Source organism: Nerophis lumbriciformis, linkage group LG03, assembly GCF_033978685.3.
Source record: "Nerophis lumbriciformis linkage group LG03, RoL_Nlum_v2.1, whole genome shotgun sequence".
Classification (NCBI taxonomy): Eukaryota; Metazoa; Chordata; class Actinopteri; order Syngnathiformes; family Syngnathidae; genus Nerophis; species Nerophis lumbriciformis.
The window spans coordinates 70,040,410-70,067,500 of NC_084550.2; the positions used below are offsets into that span (position 1 = coordinate 70,040,410).

A 27,091-nucleotide genomic window follows, 5' to 3' on the forward strand; every position below is an offset into this window, starting at 1 on the left:
GTTGGCTGTTTTTAATGTTGGCTGTTTTTAATGTTGGCTGTTTTTAATGTTGACTGTTTTTAATGTTAGCTGTTTTAAATGTTGGCTGTTTTTAATGTTGGCTGTTTTAAATGTTGACTGTTTTTAATGTTGACTGTTTTTAATGTTGGCTGTTTTTAATGTTGGCTGTTTTTAATGTTGGCTGTTTTTAATGTTGACTGTTTTTAATGTTGACTGTTTTAAATGTTGGCTGTTTTTAATGTTGGCTGTTTTTAATGTTGGCTGTTTCTAATGTTGACTGTTTCTAATGTTGACTGTTTCTAATGTTGACTGTTTTAAATGTTGACTGTTTTTAATGTTGACTGTTTTAAATGTTGACTGTTTTTAATGTTGGCTGTTTTTAATGTTGGCTGTTTTTAATGTTGGCTGTTTTTAATGTTGACTGTTTTTAATGTTAGCTGATTTTAATGTTGGCTGTTTTTAATGTTGACTGTTTTTAATGTTGACTGTTTTAAATGTTGGCTGTTTTTAATGTTGGCTGTTTTTAATGTTGGCTGTTTCTAATGTTGACTGTTTCTAATGTTGACTGTTTTTAATGTTGACTGTTTTTAATGTTGACTGTTTTTAATGTTGACTGTTTTTAATGTTGACTGTTTTTAATGTTGACTGTTTTTAATGTTAGCTGATTTTAATGTTGGCTGTTTTAATGTTGGCTGTTTTTAATGTTGGCTCTTTTTAATGTTGGGTGTTTTTAATGTTGGCTGTTTTTTAATGTTGGCTGTTTTTTAATTTTGGCTGTTTTTTAATGTTGGCTGTTTTTAATATTGGCTGTTTTTAAGGTTGGCTGTTTTAAATGTTGCTGTTTTTAATGTTGACTGTTTTAAATGTTGGCAGTTTTTAATGTTGGCTGTTTTTAATGTTGACTGTTTTTAATGTTGGCTTTTTTAATGTTGGCTGTTTTTAATGTTGGCTGTTTTTAATGTTGGCTGTTTTTAATGTTGGCTGTTTTAAATGTTGGCTGTTTTTAATGTTGGCTGTTTTAAATGTTGGCTGTTTTTAATGTTGGCTGTTTTAAATGTTGGCTGTTTTAAATGTTGGCTGTTTTTAATGTTGGCTGTTTTAAATGTTGGCTGTTTTTAATGTTGGCTGTTTTTAATGTTGGCTGTTTTAAATGTTGGCTGTTTTAAATGTTGGCTGTTTTAAATGTTGGCTGTTTTTAATGTTGGCTGTTTTAAATGTTGGCTGTTTTAAATGTTGGCTGTTTTAAATGTTGGCTGTTTTAAATGTTGGCTGTTTTAAATGTTGACTGTTTTAAATGTTGGCTGTTTTAAATGTTGGCTGTTTTTAATGTTGGCTGTTTCTAATGTTGACTGTTTCTAATGTTGACTGTTTTTAATGTTGACTGTTTTTAATGTTGACTGTTTTAAATGTTGACTGTTTTTAATGTTGGCTGTTTTAAATGTTGGCTGTTTTAAATGTTGGCTGTTTTTAATGTTGGCTGTTTTTAATGTTGGCTGTTTTTAATGTTGGCTGTTTTTAAGGTTGGCTGTTTTTAATGTTGCTGTTTTTAATGTTGGCTGTTTTTAATGTTGGCTGTTTTTAATGTTGGCTGTTTTTAATGTTGGCTGTTTTTAATGTTGGCTGTTTTAAATGTTGGCTGTTTTAAATGTTGGCTGTTTTTAATGTTGGCTGTTTTTAATGTTGGCTGTTTTAAATGTTGGCTGTTTTAAATGTTGACTGTTTTTAATGTTGGCTGTTTTTAATGTTGGCTGTTTTTAATGTTGGCTGTTTTTAATGTTGGCTGTTTTAAATGTTGGCTGTTTTAAATGTTGGCTGTTTTTAATGTTGGCTGTTTTTAATATTGGCTGTTTTTAATGTTGGCTGTTTTTAATGTTGGCTGTTTTTAATGTTGGCTGTTTTAAATGTTGACTGTTTTTAATGTTGGCTGTTTTTAATGTTGGCTGTTTTAAATGTTGGCTGTTTTAAATGTTGGCTGTTTTTAATGTTGGCTGTTTTTAAGGTTGGCTGTTTTTAAGGTTGGCTGTTTTTAAGGTTGGCTGTTTTTAAGGTTGGCTGTTTTTAAGGTTGGCTGTTTTTAAGGTTGCTGTTTTAAATGTTGGCTGTTTTAAATGTTGGCTGTTTTAAATGTTGGCTGTTTTTAATGTTGGCTGTTTTTAATGTTGGCTGTTTTAAATGTTGGCTGTTTTTAATGTTGGCTGTTTTAAATGTTGGCTGTTTTAAATGTTGGCTGTTTTTAATGTTGGCTGTTTTTAATGTTGGCTGTTTTTAATGTTGGCTGTTTTTAATGTTGGCTGTTTTAAATGTTGGCTGTTTTTAAGGTTGGCTGTTTTTAATGTTGGCTGTTTTTAAGGTTGGCTGTTTTTAAGGTTGGCTGTTTTTAATGTTGGCTGTTTTTAATGTTGGCTGTTTTTAATGTTGGCTGTTTTTAATGTTGGCTGTTTTAAATGTTGGCTGTTTTTAATGTTGGCTGTTTTTAAGGTTGGCTGTTTTTAAGGTTGGCTGTTTTTAATGTTGGCTGTTTTTAAGGTTGGCTGTTTTTAATGTTGGCTGTTTTTATTGTTGGCTGTTTGAAATGTTGGCTGTTTTTAATGTTGGCTGTTTTTAACGTTGGCTGTTTTTAACGTTGGCTGTTTTTAATGTTGGCTGTTTCTAATGTTGACTGCTTCTAATGTTGACTGTTTCTAATGTTGACTGTTTTAAATGTTGACTGTTTTTAATGTTGACTGTTTTAAATGTTGACTGTTTTTAATGTTGACTGTTTTTAATGTTGGCTGTTTTTAATGTTGGCTGTTTTTAATGTTGGCTGTTTTTAATGTTGGCTGTTTTTAATGTTGGCTGTTTTTAATGTTGGCTGTTTTTAATGTTGACTGTTTTAAATGTTGGCTGTTTTTAATGTTGGCTGTTTTTAATGTTGGCTGTTTCTAATGTTGACTGTTTCTAATGTTGACTGTTTCTAATGTTGACTGTTTTTAATGTTGACTGTTTTAAATGTTGACTGTTTTTAATGTTGACTGTTTTAAATGTTGACTGTTTTTAATGTTGGCTGTTTTTAATGTTGGCTGTTTTTAATGTTGGCTGTTTTTAATGTTGGCTGTTTTTAATGTTGGCTGTTTTTAATGTTGGCTGTTTTTAATGTTGACTGTTTTTAATGTTAGCTGTTTTTAATGTTGGCTGTTTTTAATGTTGGCTGTTTTTAATATTGGCTGTTTTAAATGTTGAATGTTTTTAATGTTGACTGTTTTTAATGTTGGATGTTTTTAATGTTGGCTGTTTTAAATGTTGGCAAATTTTAATGTTGGCTAATTTTAATGTTGGCTGTTGTTAATGTTGGCTGTTTTAAATGTTGACTGTTTTTAATGTTGGCTGTTTTTAATGTTGGCTATTTTTAATGTTGGCTGTTTTAAATGTTGGCTGTTTTAAATGTTGGCTGTTTTAAATGTTGGCTGTTTTAAATGTTGACTGTTTTAAATATTGACTGTTTTAAATGTTGGCTGTTTTTAATGTTGGCTGTTTCTAATGTTGACTGTTTCTAATGTTGACTGTTTTTAATGTTGACTGTTTTTAATGTTGGCTGTTTTTAATGTTGACTGTTGTAAATGTTGGCTGATTTTAATGTTGGCTGTTTTTAATGTTGGCTGTTTTTAATGTTGGCTGTTTTTAATGTTGGCTGTTTTTAATGTTGGCTGTTTTAAATGTTGGCTGTTTTTAATGTTGGCTGTTTTTAATGTTGGCTGTTTTTAATGTTGGCTGTTTTAAATGTTGGCTGTTTTAAATGTTGACTGTTTTAAATGTTGACTGTTTTTAATGTTGACTGTTTTTAATGTTAGCTGATTTTAATGTTGGCTGTTTTTAATGTTGGCTGTTTTTAATGTTGGCTGTTTTAAATGTTGGCTGTTTTTAATGTTGGCTGTTTTAAATGTTGGCCGTTTTTAATGTTGGCTGTTTTAAATGTTGACTGTTTTTAATGTTGACTGTTTTTAATGTTGACTGTTTTTAATGTTGACTGTTTTAAATGTTGGCTGTTTTTAATGTTGGCTGTTTTTAATGTTGGCTGTTTCTAATGTTGACTGTTTCTAATGTTGACTGTTTTTAATGTTGGCTGTTTTTAATGTTGGCTGTTTTAAATGTTGGCTGTTTTAAATGTTGGCTGTTTTAAATGTTGGCTGTTTTAAATGTTGGCTGTTTTTAATGTTGGCTGTTTTTAATGTTGACTGTTTTTAATGTTAGCTGTTTTAAATGTTGGCTGTTTTTAATGTTGGCTGTTTTAAATGTTGACTGTTTTTAATGTTGACTGTTTTTAATGTTGGCTGTTTTTAATGTTGGCTGTTTTTAATGTTGGCTGTTTTTAATGTTGACTGTTTTTAATGTTGACTGTTTTAAATGTTGGCTGTTTTTAATGTTGGCTGTTTTTAATGTTGGCTGTTTCTAATGTTGACTGTTTCTAATGTTGACTGTTTCTAATGTTGACTGTTTTAAATGTTGACTGTTTTTAATGTTGACTGTTTTAAATGTTGACTGTTTTTAATGTTGGCTGTTTTTAATGTTGGCTGTTTTTAATGTTGGCTGTTTTTAATGTTGACTGTTTTTAATGTTAGCTGATTTTAATGTTGGCTGTTTTTAATGTTGACTGTTTTTAATGTTGACTGTTTTAAATGTTGGCTGTTTTTAATGTTGGCTGTTTTTAATGTTGGCTGTTTCTAATGTTGACTGTTTCTAATGTTGACTGTTTTTAATGTTGACTGTTTTTAATGTTGACTGTTTTTAATGTTGACTGTTTTTAATGTTGACTGTTTTTAATGTTAGCTGATTTTAATGTTGGCTGTTTTAATGTTGGCTGTTTTTAATGTTGGCTCTTTTTAATGTTGGGTGTTTTTAATGTTGGCTGTTTTTTAATGTTGGCTGTTTTTTAATTTTGGCTGTTTTTTAATGTTGGCTGTTTTTAATATTGGCTGTTTTTAAGGTTGGCTGTTTTAAATGTTGCTGTTTTTAATGTTGACTGTTTTAAATGTTGGCAGTTTTTAATGTTGGCTGTTTTTAATGTTGACTGTTTTTAATGTTGGCTTTTTTAATGTTGGCTGTTTTTAATGTTGGCTGTTTTTAATGTTGGCTGTTTTTAATGTTGGCTGTTTTAAATGTTGGCTGTTTTTAATGTTGGCTGTTTTAAATGTTGGCTGTTTTTAATGTTGGCTGTTTTAAATGTTGGCTGTTTTAAATGTTGGCTGTTTTTAATGTTGGCTGTTTTAAATGTTGGCTGTTTTTAATGTTGGCTGTTTTTAATGTTGGCTGTTTTAAATGTTGGCTGTTTTAAATGTTGGCTGTTTTAAATGTTGGCTGTTTTAAATGTTGGCTGTTTTTAATGTTGGCTGTTTTAAATGTTGGCTGTTTTAAATGTTGGCTGTTTTAAATGTTGGCTGTTTTAAATGTTGGCTGTTTTTAATGTTGGCTGTTTTTAATGTTGGCTGTTTTTAATGTTGGCTGTTTTAAATGTTGGCTGTTTTAAATGTTGGCTGTTTTTAATGTTGGCTGTTTTTAATGTTGGCTGTTTTAAATGTTGGCTGTTTTTAATGTTGACTCTTTTAAATGTTGGCTGTTTTTAATGTTGGCTGTTTTAAATGTTGACTGTTTTAAATGTTGGCTGTTTTAAATGTTGGCTGTTTTTAATGTTGGCTGTTTTTAATGTTGGCTGTTTTTAATGTTGGCTGTTTTTAAGGTTGGCTGTTTTAAATGTTGCTGTTTTTAATGTTGGCTGTTTTTAATGTTGGCTGTTTTTAATGTTGGCTGTTTTTAATGTTGGCTGTTTTTAATGTTGGCTGTTTTAAATGTTGGCTGTTTTAAATGTTGGCTGTTTTTAATGTTGGCTGTTTTTAATGTTGGCTGTTTTAAATGTTGGCTGTTTTAAATGTTGACTGTTTTTAATGTTGGCTGTTTTTAATGTTGGCTGTTTTTAATGTTGGCTGTTTTTAATGTTGGCTGTTTTAAATGTTGGCTGTTTTAAATGTTGGCTGTTTTTAATGTTGGCTGTTTTTAATATTGGCTGTTTTTAATGTTGGCTGTTTTTAATGTTGGCTGTTTTTAATATTGGCTGTTTTTAATGTTGGCTGTTTTAAATGTTGACTGTTTTTAATGTTGGCTGTTTTTAATGTTGGCTGTTTTTAATGTTGGCTGTTTTAAATGTTGGCTGTTTTTAATGTTGGCTGTTTTTAAGGTTGGCTGTTTTTAAGGTTGGCTGTTTTTAAGGTTGGCTGTTTTTAAGGTTGCTGTTTTAAATGTTGGCTGTTTTAAATGTTGGCTGTTTTAAATGTTGGCTGTTTTTAATGTTGGCTGTTTTTAATGTTGGCTGTTTTAAATGTTGGCTGTTTTTAATGTTGGCTGTTTTAAATGTTGGCTGTTTTAAATGTTGGCTGTTTTAAATGTTGGCTGTTTTTAATGTTGGCTGTTTTTAATGTTGGCTGTTTTTAATGTTGGCTGTTTTAAATGTTGGCTGTTTTTAAGGTTGGCTGTTTTTAAGGTTGGCTGTTTTTAAGGTTGGCTGTTTTTAATGTTGGCTGTTTTTAATGTTGGCTGTTTTTATTGTTGGCTGTTTGAAATGTTGGCTGTTTTTAATGTTGGCTGTTTTTAACGTTGGCTGTTTTTAACGTTGGCTGTTTTTAACGTTGGCTGTTTTAAATGTTGACTGTTTTTAATGTTGGCTGTTTTTAATGTTGGCTGTTTTTAATATTGGCTGTTTTTAAGGTTGGCTGTTTTAAATGTTGCTGTTTTTAATGTTGGCTGTTTTTAATGTTGGCTGTTTTTAATGTTGGCTGTTTTTAATGTTGGCTGTTTTTAATGTTGCTGTTTTTAATGTTGGCTGTTTTTAATGTTGGCTCTTTAAAATGTTGGCTCTATTAAATGTTGGCTCTTTTAAATGTTGGCTGTTTTTAATGTTGTTATTGTTGAATGAACTGATGTGAAGTATACAACCCTTGAGATGAAAGCCACATAATGAGCAGTATGGCGCTATTACCATGGTAAAAGGTTGTTTGGCCTTGCTGTTAGTGTCATTAATTGTACGCCAGAGAATGCTTTCTAAGTAGTGAAGTGAATTATATTTATATAGCGCGTTTCTCTAGTGACTCAAAGTGCTTTACATAGTGAAACCCACCATTTAAACCAGTATGAGTGGCACTGGGAGCAGGTGGGTGAAGTGTCTTGCCCAAGGACACGACAGCAGTGACTAGGATGGCAGAAGCGGGGATCGAACCCAGAATCCTGAAGTTGCTGGCACGGCCGCCCTACCGACCGAGCTATGCCGCCCCGAGTAACAAGACTTCCGTTTATTGTGTTCCAGCCGCTGAGGCTTGACATTAAGCGGAGGCTGACCTCCAGGTCTGACCGGGTGAAGAGTGTGGATCTTCATCCAACGGAACCATGGATGCTGGCCAGTCTGTACAATGGCAGCGTCTGTGTGTGGAACCACGAAACACAGGTGAAACATGCATTTAGAATACCACCTCTCAACTGTAGACTACTATTGATTATGCACATAGTCAAATAATACATAAAATCCTTTGTTGTTTTTGTCAGACTCTGGTGAAGACTTTTGAGGTGTGCGACTCCCCTGTCAGAGCATCCAAATTTGTGGCCAGGAAGAATTGGGTTGTCACAGGAGCGGTAAGTTTTGTATATTTAAACTATTTATTCTTTGTTTTTCTCCACAGCACCATGCAGATTTCCAAGTGTTCTGTCCCTATATGTAGTCTTATTCACACGCCTGGGCCAATATGCGATAAGTTAATCAACCAAACTACAAATGAAAACTAAGTCCGTAACTTTTCCAGCGTCAATAATCACCATGTGCATGCGTTGTTGTCATGACTTGGTCCTGGGTGTTTGCTTTTCCGGGATGCAACGGAAAGTTGGCTCGGGCGAGACGGGAATGTAAGTACATTTTTATTTAAACACTATAACTACAAAAAAAGGAAGTAAACAAAAGGTGCGCACAATGGCGGAGAACAAACTATGAAACCAAAAAGACTATAAACATGGAACAAAAACTTACTTTGGCATGGGACATGAAGCAGGATCTAAGAGGATGAAGAGTGTGTAGAGCATAATTGTGGGATGTCGTCAGAATGACAAACTGAAAACAATGAACTTAAATACTATAGACATGATTAACGAAAACAGGTGCGTGACTCAAAACGTGAAACAGGTGCGTGACGTGACAGGTGAAAACTAATGGTTGCTATGGTGACAAAACAAAAGTGCACAAAAAGTCCAAAAACAAAACCGAACATGACCAAAACAAAAACATGATCACATAGACATGACAGTTGTCACGGGCTACAAAGGCAGAGCGGTCACTCTTTGCAGCAGCTGTGGGCGTTTGTACTACATGCGCATAAACGGTAATAATGATAACCGCTGTAAAACTCCAGACGGTTTGTATTAAAGTTAAAGTCTCAACGGTTGTCTCACACACACACACACACACACACACACACACTAGGTGTGGTGAAATTTGTGCTCTGCATTTGACCCATCCCCATGTTCACCCCCTGGGAGGTGAGGGGAGCAGTGAGCAGCAGTGTGCGCCACGCTCGGGAATCATTTGGTGATTTAACCCCCAATTCTAACCCTTGATGCTGAGTGCCAAGCAGGGAGGCAATGGGTCCCATTTTTTGTAGTCTTTGGTATGACTCGGCCGGGGTTTGAACTCGCAACCTCCCAGTCTCAGGGCGGACACTCTAACTACGAGGCCACTCTAATAAATCAAAAAGAATTGGAAGAAAATGTGACAACTGCACTTTCCGTTTTAGTTTATTTCAAACATGCATACGATACAATGCAATGCATCACATATTTCCAGTTGTTTCATTACAGCACGTCCGAAAAGGAGTAGGAAGAAGCAGAGCTTATTCAATCCTACCCCTTTTTCACATCGTAGCAATTTTATCCCATTTCCTTGTTCTGTTTGTAAAAGAAAAGTGAATAAATAAATAATATACCACAGTAAGTAAACAAATATTAAATATATAATAAATCCATCCGTCCATTTACTACCACTTGTTCCTCTCGGGGTCGCGGGGATGGCTGGAGCCTATCCCAGCTGCATTCGGGTGGAAGGCGGTGTACACCTTGGACAAGTCGCCACCTCATTGCAGGACAGATACAAAGACAACATTCACACAGGAAATACACAAGTGTGACACACCCATGCACTTAAGTGTAAGTACACAAGTGTGACACACCCATGCACTTAAGTGTAAGTACACAAGTGTGACACACCCATGCACTTAAGTGTAAGTACACAAGTGTGACACACCTATGCACCTCAAAGGTTAAGTGTAAATACACAAGTGTGACACACCTATGCACTCAAAAGACTAGGTGTAAGTACACAAGTGTAACACATTTATGCACTCCAAAGACTTAGTGTAAGCACAAAAGTGTGACACACATATGCACCTAAAAGACTAAGTGTAAGTACAGAAGTGTAACACTAATGCACTCCAAAGACTAAGTGTAAGCACAAAAGTGTGACACACCTATGCACCTAAAAGACTAAGTGTAAGTACACAAGTGTAACACTAATGCACTCCAAAGACTAAGTGTAAGTGCACAAGTGTGACACACCTATGCACTCTAAAGACTAGGTGTAAGTACACAAGTGTAACACGCTTATGCACTCCAAAGACTAAGTGTATGCACAAAAGTGTGACACACCTATGCACCTAAAAGACTAAGTGTAAGTACACAAGTGTAACACTAATGCACTCCAAAGCCTAAGTGTAAGTGCACAAGTGTGACACACCCATGCACTCAAAAGACTAGGTGTAAGTACAAAAGTGTGACACACCTATGCACCTAAAAGACTACGTTTAAATACACAAGTGTAACACACCTATGCACCTAAAAGACTAAGTGTGAATACACAAGTATAACACACCTCTGCACATAAAAGACTAAGTGTAAGTACACACGTGTAACACACTTATGCACTCCAAAGACTAAACACAAAAGTGTGACACACCTATGCACTCCAAAGACTAAGTGTAAATACACAAATGTGACACACCTATGCACCTAAAAGACTAAGTGTAAGTACACATGTGTAACACACTTATGCACTCCAAAGCCTAAGTGTAAGTGCACAAGTGTAACACACCTATGCACCTAAAAGACTAAGTGTAAGTACACACGTGTAACACACTTATGCACTCCAAAGCCTAAGTGTAAGTGCACAAGTGTAACACACCTATGCACCTAAAAGACTAAGTGTAAGCACACAAGTGTAACACACTTATGCACTCCAAAGCATAAGTGTAAGTGCACAAGCGTGACACACCTATGCACCTAAAAGACTAAGTGTAAGTACACAAGTGTAACACACTTATGCACTCAAAGCCTAAGTGTAAGTGCACAAGTGTAACACACCTATGCACCTAAAAGACTACCGTATTTTCCGCACTATAAGGCGCACCGGATTATTAGCCGCACCTTCAATGAATTACATATTTCATAACTTTGTCCACCAATAAGCCGCCCCGGATTATAAGCCGCGCCTACGCTGCGCTAAAGGGAATGTCAAAAAAACAGTCAGATAGTTCAGTCAAACTTTAATAATATATTGAAAACCAGCGTTCTAACAACTCTGTCCCAAAATGTACGCAAATGTGCAATCACAAACATAGTAAAATTCAAAATGGTGTAGAGCAATAGCAACATAATGTTGCTCGAACGTTAATGTCACAACACACAAAATAAACATAGCGCTCACCTTCTGAAGTTATTCTTCATTCGTAAATCCTTCGAATTCTTCGTCTTCGGTGTCCGAATTGAAAAGTTGGGCGAATACGGGATCCAAAATGGCCGGTTCCGTCTCGTCGAAGTCACCGGAGTCAGTGTCACTGTTGTCCAGCAGTTCTGTGAATCCTGCCTTCCGGAAAGCTCGGACCACAGTTGTGACCGAAATATCTGCCCAGGCATTTACGATCCACTGGCAAATGTTGGCGTATGTCGTCCGGCGCTGTCTGCCCGTCTTAGTGAAGGTGTGTTCGCCTTCGGAGCTGTGTGAAAAAAGCCACCCGGCCTCTTCGCGTAAACTTCCCTTAACCACTCGCTCATCTTTTCTTCATCCATCCATCCCTTCGAGTTAGCTTTTATGATGACGCCGGCTGGAAAGGTCTCTTTTGGCAAGGTCTTCCTTTTGAATATCACCATGGGTGGAAGTTAGCATGGCAAGCTAGAACCACAGTGAAGGATGACTTCTCATTCCCTGTGGTGCGAATATTCACCGTACGTGCTCCCGTTCCACAGTGCGGTTCACAGGAATATCAGTTGCTGTGAAATACGGTAGTAATCCGTGTGCGGATGGAGAGATTGCGTCTTTTTATGAACCGGATCGCTTAGTAGGAGCCATTTTGTGGTCTTTACAGATGTAAACAGGAAATGAAACGTACGGTGATATCCGCGCGTTTTTTCTTCTTCTTCCGGGGGCGGGTGGTTGCTTACAGTAGAAGAAGAAGCGCTTCCTGTTCTATGGGGGCGGGTGCTTTCCTTGGCGGTTGCTTGCGTAGAAGAAGAAGCGCTTCCTGTTCTACCGGGAAAAAAGATGGCGGCTGTTTACCGAAGTTGCGAGATCGAAACTTTATGAAAATGAATCGTAATAAAGCGCACCGGGTTATAAGGCGCACTGTCAGCTTTTGAGAAAAATTGTGGTTTTTAGGTGCGCCTTATAGTGCGGAAAATACGGTAAGTGTAAGTACACAAGTGTGACACACTTATGCACTCCAAAGCCTAAGTGTAAGTGCACAAGTGTAACACACCTATGCACCTAAAAGACTAAGTGTAAGTACACAAGTGTGACACACTTATGCACTCCAAAGCCTAAGTGTAAGTGCACAAGTGTAACACACCTATGCACCTAAAAGACTAAGTGTAAGTACACAAGTGTAACACACTTATGCACTCCAAAGCCTAAGTGTAAGTGCACAAGCGTGACACACCTATGCACTCCAAGACTAAGTGTGTGTACACAAGTGTGACACACCTATGCGCTCCAAAGACTGTGTGTACACAAGTGTGACATACCTATGCGCTCCAAAGACTAAGTGTAAGCACAAAAGTGTGACACACCTATGCACCTAAAAGACTAAGTTTAAACACAAAAGTGTGACACACCTATGCACTCCAAAGACTAAGTGTAAGCACAAAAGTGTGACACACTTATGCACTCCAAAGACTAAGTGTAAATACACAAGTGTGACACACCTATGCACCTAAAAGACTAAGTGTAAGTACACAAGTGTAACACACTTATGCACTCCAAAGCCTAAGTGTAAGTGCACAAGTGTAACACACCTATGCACCTAAAAGACTAAGTGTAAGTGCACAATTGTAACACACTTATGCACTCCAAAGCCTAAGTGTAAGTACACAAGTGTGACACACCTATGCACCTAAAAGCCTAAGTGTAAGTACACAAGTGTGACACACTTATGCACTCCAAAGACTAAGTGTAAATACACAAGTGTGACACACCTATGCACCTAAAAGACTAAGTGTAAGTACACAAGTGTAACACACTTATGCACTCCAAAGCCTAAGTGTAAGTGCACAAGTGTAACACACCTATGCACCTAAAAGACTAAGTGTAAGTGCACAATTGTAACACACTTATGCACTCCAAAGCCTAAGTGTAAGTACACAAGTGTGACACACCTATGCACCTAAAAGCCTAAGTGTAAGTACACAAGTGTGACACACTTATGCACTCCAAAGACTAAGTGTAAATACACAAGTGTGACACACCTATGCACCTAAAAGACTAAGTGTAAGTACACAAGTGTAACACACTTATGCACTCCAAAGCCTAAGTGTAAGTGCACAAGTGTAACACACCTATGCACCTAAAAGACTAAGTGTAAGTACACAAGTGTAACACACTTATGCATTCCAAAGACTAAGTGTAAGTGCACAAGTGTAACACACCTATGCACCTAAAAGACTAAGTGTAAGTACACAAGTGTAACACACTTATGCATTCCAAAGACTAAGTGTAAGTACACAAGTGCACCAGTTAAAGACATAACCAAAAGTACAAATACAGATAAGAAAATAGACTTTTTAGTGTTTGTTGACATGGTCTTGGTGTGAGAATTAGAATCATGTTTCCTTGGGTCCAAATAAATAATTATCTAAAAAAAAAAAAAAAGTTCATGATGTTTATCATAATTGTTCTTCTGTGTACTTTGTGAACACTTGTAGTTTGAACAGTCTCTTAAACTGGATCATTTTGGTGCTTTGTTTGATTTCTTTGGTTAATCCATTCCATAATCTAATTCCACATACAGATACACTAAAGGTTTTAAGTGTTGTACAAATGTTTTAAATTAGATTTTCCTCTCAGATTATATTTGTCCTCTTTTGTTGAGAAGACTTGTTGTACATTCTTGACAAGCAGGTTATAGTTTGGTTTGTACATCATTTTAGCTGTTTGCAAATGCACCAAATCGTTGAATTTCAATATTTGTGATTCAATAAATAAAGTGTTTGTATGTTCTTTATATCCAACATTGTGTATTATTCTAATTTATCTTTTTGTAACACCGTTAATCAAAAAAGCGTACTTTAGTAGTTATTTCCCCATATTTCTACACAATAACTCAGATATGTAACACTCGTGAGCAGTAAAGAGTATGAAGTGATTTTTGGTCCAGAACATACACTGTAATTTGCTTTATTCATTATTGACGTGCTTTTTGCTACTTTATGTCTTTTTTACATGAGGTTGTCAGTTCATGTTATCATCTATTGTTACAGCCCAAAATGTGTTTTCTTTTACCCTTTCAATGTCTACTCCGTCTATTTGTATTTGTGTTTGACTTTCTCTTCTATTGTTACCAAATAGCATTATTTTAGTTTTACTGAGGTTCAAAGACAATCTGTGTTTGTCAAACCATCTTTTCATTTGTTCATTTATTCTGTTATTTGTATTATCTTCTGTGTGAGCAAAACACAGTTGTATCATCTGCAAATATTACTAACTTTAAGTCCTTTGTAACTTTACAAATGTCGTTTATGTAAAGACTGAACAATTTTGGTCCCAGTATTGATCCCTGAGGTACGCCACAAAATATTTTCAGCTCTGTAGAAGTGTGTTAACCGAACTTCACGTACAATATTGCTTCCTGTTGGTTAAGTAGCTTCTTACTCAGTTCAAGACCAACTCTTTGAGTCCATACCATTTTAATTTGTTTATTATGATGCTATGATTGATTGTGTCAAATGCTTTTGTTAAATCCATAAACACTGCAGCAGCACATTTTTTGCTCTCTATTGCATTGGTAATCTCTTCTGTTATTTTGATTAATGCCGTTGATGTTGAGATTTTGGCTCTGTATCCGTATTGGTTGTCTGTAGGGATGTCCCGATCCAGGTTTTTGCACTTCCGATCCGATACCGATATTGTTTTTGCATTTCCGATCCGATACCGATACTGACCGATACCGATACTGACCGATACTGGCCTATCCGAGCATGTATTAAAGTTTAAAGTTATTTAGCCTATTAGTTGTCAGAATCATGTTGAAAAGGGTTTTGGTACTCTTGATAACAACTAGCCAGCTGAATTAGGGGAGTTTGAATAATACACAATGGTTGGTAACAAGAAACTGACCTGTTTATTCAAGGATAAACACAAAATAGACAAAATTATACATGACAAACAGAAATGGCATCATTGAACTAGGGCTGGGCAATATGGCCTTTTTTTAATATTGCGATATTTTAAGGCCATATTGCGATACACAATATATATCTCGATATTTTGCCTTAGCCTTGAATGAACACTTGATGCATATAATCACAGCAGTATGATGATTCTATGTGTTTTGATTGATTGATTGAGACTTTTATTAGTAGGTTGCACAGTGAAGTACATATTCCGTACAATTGACCACTAAATGGTAACACCTCAATAAGTTTTTCAACTTGTTTAAGTCGGGGTCCACTTAAATTGATTCATGATACAGATATATACTATCAGATATATACTATCATCATAATACAGTCATCACACAAGATAATCACATTGAATTATTTACATTATTTATAATCCAGGGTGTGGAGGGGGGCGCCGGATGTAAGTGTCAAAAAGACAGCCAAAAGAGTTTGATATGAGAATAAATCTAAAGTTAAAATATAGGGTAGAAATGCACCCATTTGCAGGAAATGTAGTCTTGATTTTCAAAATTTTCTTTCAAGGCTTGCATGTCTTCATTAAAACATTCTTCTTCATACTGCATTAATATATGCTACTTTTAAACTTTCATGCAGAGAAAGAAATCACAACTAAAAAAATCACTAATTTTTTTCATACGGTGTTGATGTGGAAATTTTTGCCTCGGCATTTTGATGGTGTGGGCGTGTGGCACCGAACGGAGATAAGCGTCTCGACAGACGTCACAATATTTGAACAATGATGACGAAAACAGTTTTCTCTGTCGTGTCCGTGTGTCGAAAATTGTTATGCGCTTATTTTTTTATTTGATTTTGTGCGTGGCATAGATTTGCTATGCGCAGAGGACACTTAAACAGTGCGCAATTGCACAGGCGGGCACCTTAGAGGGAGCGTTGCTCGCACGGCTGCGCTAGCATCACAGCTAACATTAGCCATGCTGCTACCTCTCTGCTCGGGGAGGACGTATATGTATGTGACGTATGACGTGACAGTATGTGACGTATGTAAGAAGGTGCACTTGCTGTCTGTGAGAGGGAGACACAGGAAAGAGTGAGAAGAGCCTGTCGTGTAATGCCAGCCGCCCTTAACAGCAGGCCCGGCCGACCTGTCTGACAAGCCTGTAAATGTGTGTTAGTCATGTATGATGTCTTTTTGTTATTTTTTTTTGTGTGATGTGTAATGTCTAGTGTTTAAATGTACGGCAGTGACAATGAATTTCCCCAAGGGGACCAATAAATCTAATCTAATCTAAAAGCAACACAGACCTGTGGATGTGTTGAAGGTGTGCTGGAAAATGCGGAACGGAAATTACGGAGCAGCAGAAAAGTGGAATGTATTATTTAAATCGGTGCGTTGGAAAACACGGACCGGAGTTTTTTTAAACTGGATCTGGATCGGCATTTTCCCATGCCTTGCCGATACGCAATTTTTGGCAAATATCGGCAGCCGATCCGATCCAAATATCGGATCAAGGAACACAACAAATAAGCGGCGTATGGTCATTTTATGACCATACGTCCTTATTGTGGGTGATTTTAATATTCACACCTGCTGTCCAGATGAGCCGCTTTCCAGGAGCTTCCTGAATATAATCGACTCATTTAACTTTGTACAGTCTGTGTGTGGTTCTACACATGAACGCGGGCATACACTCGATTTAGTGCTCTCGTATGGTTTGTGTGTTTTTAATTTGGACATTTGCGACGCTGTGTTCTCTGATCACATGCCGATCCTGTTTGATATTCCCACGCAGTGTCCAGTTAAATTGTGCGCACCGCCCCAACGCTCTCGCATGTTTAATTATTCGTCTCCTGCTCGGTTCTCCTCTATTTTTTTGACTCTTTGTGATGATAATTCTGCAGCATCTGTGTGTCTGAATACTGAAGAGTTGGTTTCTGGGTTCAACTCTATCTGTTCACAAACACTGGACACGATCGCGCCTTTCAAATGCCGCCGCGCTAAAGCCACGCCTCAACCCTGGTTGAATGACGTCACTCGGGCTGCCAGGCGCGTATGTAGAAGAGCAGAGAGAAAATGGAAAAAAGACAGGCTGCATGTGTCCTTTGCCATTTTTAAAGAAAGCCTGTTTTCCTTTCAGATGACTGTAAAAGCAGAAATGAATATATATCTATCTCAGATGATATCTTCTAACTGTAACAACCCCAGAGTTCTGTTTAAAACTATTAACACTGTCATTGATGCTCCCAAATCTGCTGGTTTTGATGCTTCTTTTGAATTCTGTGAAAATTGTCTCCATTTTTTCACTGACAAAATTGTGTCAACTAGAGCCAGTCTATCTCAGCCTTCATATGACCCTTCTGTTCCCCTGCATTTCTCTTCTGTTTTCCATCAGTTTGAGCCGGTGTCCTTTTCTTTTTTAAGTGACACAGTTAGTCATATGAAGCCCTCTGGTTCTCCTGCAGATGCCCTCCCACCTCGCCTGTTTAAGGAGGTACTTGCTACTATTGGATCAAGTGTCCTTAACATTATCAATAGTAGCCTCTCTTCTGGAATAGTTCCAGTAGAGTTTAAACATGCAGTGGTACGACCTCTACTTAAAAAACCCAGCCTCGACCCCTCTCTCCTCTCTAACTTCAGACCTATCTCTAATCTTCCATACATTTCCAAAATATTAGAGAAGGTTGTCTACAGTCAGTTGCTGCCCTTCTTAGAGGATAATGGTATCACTGAGCTGTTCCAGTCCGGTTTTAAAGCCCTCCACAGCACAGAGTCAGCGCTTCTAAAAGTTTTTAACGATATCCTCCTGTCCACTGATTCTGGTAAATATGTTGTCCTGGTGCTTTTAGATCTGTCTGCTGCGTTCGACACCGTCGACCACGCCACCTTAATCACTCGTCTTGAGAACTGTGTGGGCATTAAGGGCGCCGCCCTCAACTGGTTCCGGTCGTACCTAACCGACAGGAGTTTTTGTGTAAAAGTAGACAGTTTTATGTCGTCCACAGCTCCTTTACCACATGGGGTCCCCCAGGGTTCAATCCTTGCCCCAATTTTATTTGCGCTTTACCTTCTCCCCCTTGGTTCTATTTTTAGGAAGTACAGTATTGCATTTCATTTTTATGCCGATGATTGCCAGATTTATTTTCCCATGGCACAAAATAACACGGTTCAAAGTCTTATTGACTGCCTGCACGACATCAAAGTCTGGCTTTCAGCTAACTTCCTGAGCCTAAATGAAGACAAAACAGAAGTTATGTTGTTCGGTCCAAGTCGCTCTCCCTCCCCCAACGTTGACCTCGGCACTCTGACCCCGTATCTCAGCGACTCTGTCACAAACCTGGGGGTAAAGTTTGACTCAGATTTTAAATTCGAAAAACAAATCAGCAGCGTCGTTCAAAAAAGCTTTTATCAATTACGCCAAATAGCGAAAGTGAAACCGCTTCTATCAAGACATGATCTTGAGAAATTAATCCACGCTTTTATCTCGACTCGTCTTGATTACTGTAATGCCCTGTATGTTGGCATTAGCCAGGCCTCCCTCGCCCGCCTGCAGCTCGTGCAGAACTCTGCTGCTCGTCTGCTAACACAGACCCGCAGACGTGAGCACATCACCCCTATTTTAGCGTCCCTTCACTGGCTCCCTGTGCGTTACCGAATACATTTTAAACTCCTTTTATTTGTTTTTAAATGTCTAAACAACCTCGCGCCAACCTATCTCTCCGACCTCCTTCAGCCTTACTGCCCCACCCGATCCTTAAGATCAGCCGATCAGCTGCTGTTGACGGTCCCTGACACAAGGCTGAAGCTTAGAGGTGACAGAGCTTTCGCTGTTGCTGCTCCCAAGCTCTGGAACGACCTACCCCTGAGTGTTAGACAAGCCTCCTCTCTTCCTGTTTTTAAATCTCTCTTAAAAACATACTTTTATTCCATGGCTTTTAACACTGAGTGATATCCATCCTGCAATGGCGCCCCATAATACACCTGCTGTGATCCTGTTTTTATGTTTTTATGTTTTTATTAATTCTATTTTAATTATTTATTTTTTATCATGTTCTGTTTGTGTTGTGTTGTGTTTGCTCGGTACTTGTTTTATCTTTTAACCTGCTCATTGTACAGCACTTTGGCTACCCCTGTGGTAAATTTTAAATGTGCTTTATAAATAAAGTTGATTTGATTTGATTTGATTTTAACGTGAAATAAATTATATCGATATTACAATATTTTCTTAATTCATATCTTGTTTAAAAATATATTGATAAATCTTACAAACTCGGTATATCTCCCAGCCCTAATTGTAATGCTTTCTTGGGGTAACTCCTTTCAGTTGACCTTGTACCAGTCAATCTGTACCGTCAGGAAACTCTACCCGATCCTATGCAAACTTCTAATAAATTCTTCAATCAATCGATCTAATATAGTTAGTCAGAAAAGGTTGGAAACGAAGCTAACACTACTAGGTGTGTTCACTTACCAGACACAAAATGTTCACAGCACAGTCTGGAGTGTTCTGTAGGAGTCCAGTGATCCCTCCGTATCATGCTCCGTATGTGCAGCCCTTTGAGACACTTGTGATTTAGGGCTATATAAATAAACATTGATTGATTGATGGCAGAAATCCATCAACGTTATGCACCAAGTAGCGGGAAAAAACACGATTGCGATCTGTTTCTTCTTCGGTAGTTGCTCCAGGTGCACTGCTGTCGATATAGCACCTCTTCGGTGCAATAACCCATTCCACCAACCACCCTGTTTTTTTTGTTTTTTTTTTCATGTATATATTCATTTCACACCATATTCATTGCACTTCTACATTTTTTATATTTTTATATATTTGCACATTGTTTTTCTAGCATGCACACATCGCACTGTATGGAATGGCCTCAATCTCGTTACCTTGCGTAATGACAATAAAGCTGATTCTGATTCTGATTCTGATTCTATAGTGGCGTAACGCTGCAACTGCAGTTAAAATACGTAGCTGCCGCAGAAGGACATCAATCGCTCAATCATCCCAGCCGGAGCTTTACGCTGTGTTGAGCAATATCAATCGCTCTGGCTGGGGGCGGCAAAAAATAGCTGGAGGCGACCGCCACGCAATTTTGAACGCAGGAAAAACCCTGACCAACTACAGTTGAAGTGCAAGTACCATTTAAAATTTTTTCCAAAAAAGCTACCAAATAAATCAGAAGTTACTCAGTTCCTTTTCATTGCATGCTTAACTCTTTTTTAAGTAATTATTACTACTTTTTTTATTTTACTTGAGACATATTTCACTGATATGAAGGGTACTTTTACTTGAGTACAGTAGTTGGCCACTCTACCCACCTCTTGAACGTATAAAGAATTGTGTAAAAGATATTATGTGCCCTTTCCTCCCCTCCCCTCTGGACAGGATGACATGCAGATCCGCGTGTTCAACTACAACACTTTGGAGCGTGTTCACATGTTCGAGGCCCACGTGGACTACATCCGCTGCATTGCTGTCCATCCCACCCAGCCTTACATCCTCACCAGCAGCGGTATGACAATATCCAATCCGGTCCACTTTATTTATGTGTAGCACATTTGAAAAGCAGTTTAAGATTCACAAAGTGCTGCACAGTAGTTCAAGTGCACGGGATACAAACCAGACAAAGTCAAGAACAGGAGTCAGTAAACATAAAAAAATAAATACATAAAAAGAAGACAGACAAAATTCACTCAACTATTAATTCTATTGTACAAACCCCGTTTCCATATGAGTTGGGAAATCGTGTTAGATGTAAATATAATCGGAATACAATGATTTGCAAATAATTTTCAACCCATATTCAGTTGAATATGTTACAAAGACAACATATTTGATGTTCAAACTCATAAACTTTTTTTTTTTTTGCAAATAATCTTTAACTTTAGAATTTGATGCCAACAACACGTGACAAAGAAGTTGGGAAAGGTGGCAATAAATACTGATAAAGTTGAGGAATGCTCATCAAACACTTATTTGGAACATCCCACAAGTGAACAGGCTAATTGGGAACAGGTGGGTACCATGATTGGGTATAAAAGTAGATTCCATGAAATGCTCAGTCATTCACAAACAAGGATGGGCCGAGGGTCACCACTTTGTCAACAAATGCATGAGCAAATTGTTGAACAGTTTAAGAAAAACCTTTCTCAACCAGCTATTGCAAGGAATTTAGGGATTTCACCATCTACGGTCCGTAATATCATCAAAGGGTTCAGAGAATCTGGAGAAATCACTGCACGTAAGCAGCTAAGCCCGTGACCTTCGATCCCTCAGGCTGTACTACATCAACAAGCTACATCAGTGTGTAAAGGATATCACCACATGGGCTCAGGAACACTTCAGAAACCCACTGTCAGTAACTACAGTTGGTCGCTACATCTGTAAGTGCAAGTTAAAACTCTCCTATGCAAGGCGAAAACCGTTTATCAACAACACCCAGAAATGCCGTCGGCTTCGCTGGGCATGAGCTCATCTAAGATGGACTGATACAAAGTGGAAAAGTGTTCTGTGGTCTGACGAGTCCACATTTCAAATTGTTTTTGGAAACTGTGGACGTCATGTCCTCTGGACCAAAGAGGAAAAGAACCATCCGGATTGTTATAGGCGCAAAGTGTAAAAGCCAGCATGTGTGATGGTATGGGGGTGTATTAGTGTCCAAGACATGGGTAACTTACACATCTGTGAAGGCGCCATTAATGCTGAAAGGTACATACAGGTTTTGGAGCAACATATGTTGCCATCCAACGTTACCATGGACGCCCCTGCTTATTTCAGCAAGACAATGCCAAGCCACGTGTTACATCAACGTGGCTTCATAGTAAAAGAGTGCGGGTACTAGACTGGCCTGCCTGTAGTCCAGACCTGTCTCCCAATGAAAATGTGTGGCGCATTATGAAGCCTAAAATAGCACAACGGAGACCCCCGGACTGTTGAACAACTTAAGCTGTACATCAAGCAAGAATGGGAAATAATTCCACCTGAGAAGCTTCAAAAATGTGTCTCCTCAGTTCCCAAACGTTTACTGAGTATTGTTAAAAGGAAAGGCCATGTAACACAGTGGTGAACATGCCCTTTCCCAACTACTTTGGCACGTGTTACATCTAACACAATTTCCCAACTCATATGGAAACGGGGTTTGTACGATACAGTTTTTATCATTTAAGATTTTAGCAAAGATTTATCAGACTTTGAGCGGTTAATCCATGCTTTTATTTCATCACGTTTGGACTACTGCAAATCCCTCTATGCTGGTATGAACCAGGCCTCAATCGCTCGATTGCTCCTGCTCGCCTTTTACCTGGCCAAAAAACATGAGCACATTACCCCCATTTTAGCATCCCTTCACTGGCTCCCAGTTCATTTTACAATTCATTTTAAAGTGTTTTTGTTTGTCTTTAAATCTCTTAACGATTAGTGCCAAAATATATGTCAGACCTTGTAAAATATATGCACTCCCACAAGGTCTCTGAGGTCAGCTGATCAGTTTTTTTTCATGTCGTCCCAAAGACACGATCAAAATCCAGAGGGGATTGGGCGTTTTCTGCCGTGGCTCCAAAACTTTGGATCGATATCTCTTTTGCTATTTGGACGGCTCCCTTTTTAATGAGTTTTAAACCATGTCTTAGAACATATTTTTACTCCTTGGCTTGTAAACCAGCATGAGAGTTTTAGTCCAGTTTTAGTCTATTGTATTTTCTTTTATGGGTTTTATGTATTTACTCTCTTTTTAGTTAGGGCCCGCAATGGCCCATTGCAAAAGGACTCCCGAAGGGAGTCCTTATGCAATGGGACATAAGTACCTATTGTATTTGTAAGGTTTTATTTATTCTTTATTATTCTTCCGCACCCACAATAAACTGTAATTTGACCCACTTAACATGCTTCAAAACTCACCATATTTTATCCACACATCAGGACCTGCGAAAATTGCCATTTTTAAAAAACAAACAAACCCCAAAACTCAAAATTGCGCTCTAGCGCCCCCTAGGAAAAAAAAAAACTAGACGGCCTGTAACTCCCACTAGGAAGGTCGGAGAGACATGAAACAAAAACCTCTATGTAGGTCTGACTTAGACCTACATTTCATTAATGGTACATTCTCGGGCCAAAATCAACAGGAAGTTGGCAATTCCCCCTTTAAGACAAAAAAGTACTAAAAACAGTCACTTTTGCCTCTTTGAGCTGTAATTTGACCCCCTTAACATGCTTCTAAACTCACCGAAATGAACGCACACATCAGGACCTGCGAAAATTGCCATTTTTAAAAAGAACCAAACCCCAAAACTCAAAATTGCGCTCTAGCGCCCCCTAGAAAAAAAAAAAAACTAGACGGCCTGTAACTCCCACTAGGAAGGTCGGAGAGACATGAAACAAAAACCTCTATGTAGGTCTGACTTAGACCTACATTTCATTAATGGTACATTCTCGGGCCAAAATCAACAGGAAGTTGGCAATTCCCCCTTTAAGACAAAAAAGTACTAAAAACAGTCACTTTTGCCTCTTTGAGCTGTAATTTGACCCCCTTAACATGCTTCAAAACTCACCGAAATGAACGCACACATCAGGACTTGCAAAAATTGCGATCTAATAAAGAAACCTAACCCCAAATTTAAAAATTGCGCTCTACAGCAATTTTTGAATGAAACGGAGAAAAAACTGCTCCTCGGAAGAAAAAAATGACAAAACTGCCTGTAACTCCCACTGGGAAGGTCGGAGAGACATGAAACAAAAACCTCTCCGTAGGTCTCACTTTGACCTACATTTCATAAATTGACAACCCCCAGCAAAAATCAACAGGAAGTTTGCTATTCCCCCTTCAACACAACATTTTTGTAAAAACCCGTCCCCTTTCTTCAAATATTATCTCCTCTGAGCGCGTTTGTTGTTTCGGCTTCAAACTAACACAGGAGACAGATTGAACCCTTCTGATTAAAAGTTGGTGAAAGAGTTGTGATACCTGCTCCGGTTTTGATTTTATGACCCTTCAAAGACCCGCTGCACTGATGCTCCTGCGGTGCTGTTTTTTTAAGATGGCTGCTTAAAAGCAGGAAGCACCAACGTGCCCACACAATGCAGACAAGGTAGGTACACTAGACAAAAGTCTTGGGACACTTCAGACTAAAAGTAGACAAAAGTATTGGGACACTTAGGACTAGCACCTGCCAAATACGCGGGCCCGAACAACGCTGCTTGCAGCTTTAATTTAATATATTTTTTTTACAATTCACTGTCTTTCTTCTAAATGTGTGTTTTAATTCCTATTTCCACTTTGTGAAACTTTTTTTTTTAAGTGGATTAGATTGGACCCTGTGGTTTAAAAGCCAAGGAATGAAAATATGATTTAAAATGCGATTCAAAAGTCATTATACAGTTGAACTAGAGGTGGGAATTTTTGGACACATTACGATTAAGTTAAAGTTAAAGTACCAATGATTGTCACACCCACACTAGGTGTGGTGAAATTTGTCCTCTGCATTTGACCCATCCCTTTGTTCACCCCCTGGGAGGTGAGGGGAGCAGTGGGCAGCAGCAATGGCCGCGCCCGGGAATTATTTTTGGTGATTTAAACCCCAATTCCAACCCTTGATGCTGAGTGCCAAGCAGGGAGGTAATGGCTCCCATTTGTATAGTCTTTGGTATGACTCGGCCAATGTTTGACCTCACAACCTACCGATCTCAGGGCGGACACTCTAACCACTAGGCCACTGAGTAGTTAGCTACGATTCGCTACAAAATTTGAATTTAGGTATATTAATGCAGTTTTACATTTCTTTTCGTTTCACTAAATAAGTGTTTATCATGTGCAACTTTATTAAACAGTGCATTTATAACAAGAAACAGTTAGATTAATTCCCACATTTATTACATTTATGGAAATGTGTGTAAAACTGGACCAAAAGTGCCCGATAGTAAAGCAGCTACCCGGTGAGGTGGCTCGCTGCACTCAGCCAATTTTTAGAACGGTCTGTAGGGCTGGGCGATATGGCCTTTTATTAATATCTCGATATTTTTAGGCTATGTCACGATACACGATATATATATCTCCATATTTTGCCTTAGCCTTGAATGACACTTGATGCATATAATCACAGCAGTATGATGATTATGTGTCTACATTAAGAAATTCTTCTTCATACTGCATCAATATATGCTACTTTTAAACTTTCATGCAGAGAGGGAAATCACAACTAAAAGTGTAAAGAGTTATTAAGCAGTGGCACAAACATTCATGTCATTTCAAAACAGAAAGTGCAAGATTGTCAGAGACATTTTAAAACAAGCTATGAGTGCACTTTTGTGCATGATGTCACTAAGATGACATATCAAAACAACACTAAATTAAAGTGCACTTTTTGTACAGAACGCCACTACAATAGTTTAAAACAAATAAAGTGCACTTTTGTGCATGATGTCACACAAGATATTTCAATAAGTGTCAAATAAAAATGAGCTGCATAATAGGAAATCATATAATGTATGTCCTTCACTATGTGGTAGGTTCCTGCGGACGTTATCTCCTTCTGATGTTGACTAGTTTTTTCATACGGTGTTGATCTGGAAATAGTTGCTTCGGCATTTTGTTGGTGTGGCAACGAACGGAGATGTTGACATGCGGAGTTTTAAGCACTCCTTATTCTCTAGCGCAGCGGTGCTCATTACGTCGATCACGATCTACCGGTCGATCTCGGAGGGTGTGTCAGTCGATCACCAGCCAGGCATTAAAAAAATAGTCCTAAAAATGAGCGATCATAAATCTTCACTATGACGTCACTTTCGTCACTTGATTGACATTCACGGCACCCGAGGGTCTTCTGAGATGACGCTGGCTGCTGCCAGCTCATTAAAATGACCGACTGGAAGGCGAGAAACACTTTATTTCAACAGACTCTGGCGCCGTACCTGTCGTCAAAACTCCAAAGATCGACTGCACAGTTGCACAATAAAAGCTCTGCTTCATCCTGCCTGCGCTACCAAAATAAGAGTCTCAGAAAGCTGGCGTGCACAAGCTAGCAAGCTACGGAGTTTGCCGACAATGTATTTCTTGTAAAGTGTATACAAAGGAGTACGGAAGCTGGACAAATAAGATGCCAAAAACCAATCACTTTCATGTGGTATTGGACAGAAAGGAGGACTTTTTTCTCCTCCATTCGAAAATGCGGACGTTATCATCACCACTGTCTGATTCCAATCAATGCAAGTCATCACAATCAGGTAATACACCAACTTATATTCTTGTCTTCATGAAAGAAAGGAATCTATATGTGTTAAACATGCTTGTATTATCTTTAACCACCTTTAACTTGTTAACAATATTAACTATATGTGTTAAACATGCTTGTATTATCTTTAACCACCTTTAAGTTGTTAACAATATTAACTATATGTGTTAAACATGCTTGTTTTATCTTTAACCACCTTTAAGTTGTTAACAATATTAACTATTTGTGTTAAACATGCTTGTATTATTTTTAACCACCTTTAACTTGTTAACAAAAACATATATTTCATAAATAAGTAAATATAAATTATATATATGAATGAGGTAGATCCCCACGACTTGATCAATTGAAAAGTAGCTCGCCTGCAGAAAAAGTGTGAGCACCCCTGCTCTAGCGAGTGACTTTTCAAATGATGCTACATTAGTAGAGCTGCTACTTTTTGTAGCAACGCTTTTGCCGCATACTTGTTCAACATCTTCCTGCTTGAAGCCAAACCACCGCCAGACGATGGACTCCGTGCTGTTTTTATTATTATTATTTATTTACATTGACGTTTACTAATCAATTTTATAATCATCCGTGTCCGAATTGCGATGCATTTAAAAATCAATTATTTCCCCCACCTCTAACTGGAACCATGATTTACAAATATAATTGGTTCTTGAACAGAGTTCGTAAATAAAAAAGTTTGTATATTGTAACAAATTTCTCCATGTGAAACAATGACTTATGTTTCCGTGCAATAAATTAGTCTGAATTCTCAATTAGTTTTGTTTTTTTCCACACCTGCATGTGACCTAATGCGACTGTTGGTCATACACAGTGTGCCTCTCGTACACTGGGGGGCGCCCATTTCCTTTTAGCGGATAATCTATTGCTTTTCTGGTTGACCTATGACGGGGGTCGGCAACCTTTACCAGTCAAAGAGCCATTTTGACCAGTTTCACAAATTAAAGAAAACAATGGGAGCCACAAAAATCTTTTGAAATTTAAAATGAAATAACACTGCATACTAAGTTTTTTTTTTTTTGCTTTGTGTTATGTATAAACCAAGGGTCTTAGACACGCAGCCCACATCTTAATATGAAAATTGAATGATAGTGTGGCCCGCGGGTTTTATATGAATGGCGCTTGACAGCGTCATACTTGTCAACCCTCCTGATTTTTCCGGCAGACTACGAA

General features: G+C 37.9%; 1 protein-coding gene across 2 annotated transcripts in view; it reads left to right on the plus strand.

The window, feature by feature from the left end:
* The window catches only part of LOC133589369 (coatomer subunit beta'-like), a 64,554-nt gene that overhangs the window by 10,627 nt on the left and 26,836 nt on the right, over window positions 1–27,091 (plus strand). For both annotated transcript variants that reach the window (XM_072912882.1, XM_072912883.1), the window contains exons 2-4: window positions 7,328–7,465; window positions 7,564–7,650; window positions 20,073–20,199. In XM_072912882.1, the coding sequence (XP_072768983.1) occupies window positions 7,328–7,465; window positions 7,564–7,650; window positions 20,073–20,199 (352 nt within the window). The remainder of the gene's footprint in view (window positions 1–7,327; window positions 7,466–7,563; window positions 7,651–20,072; window positions 20,200–27,091) is intronic.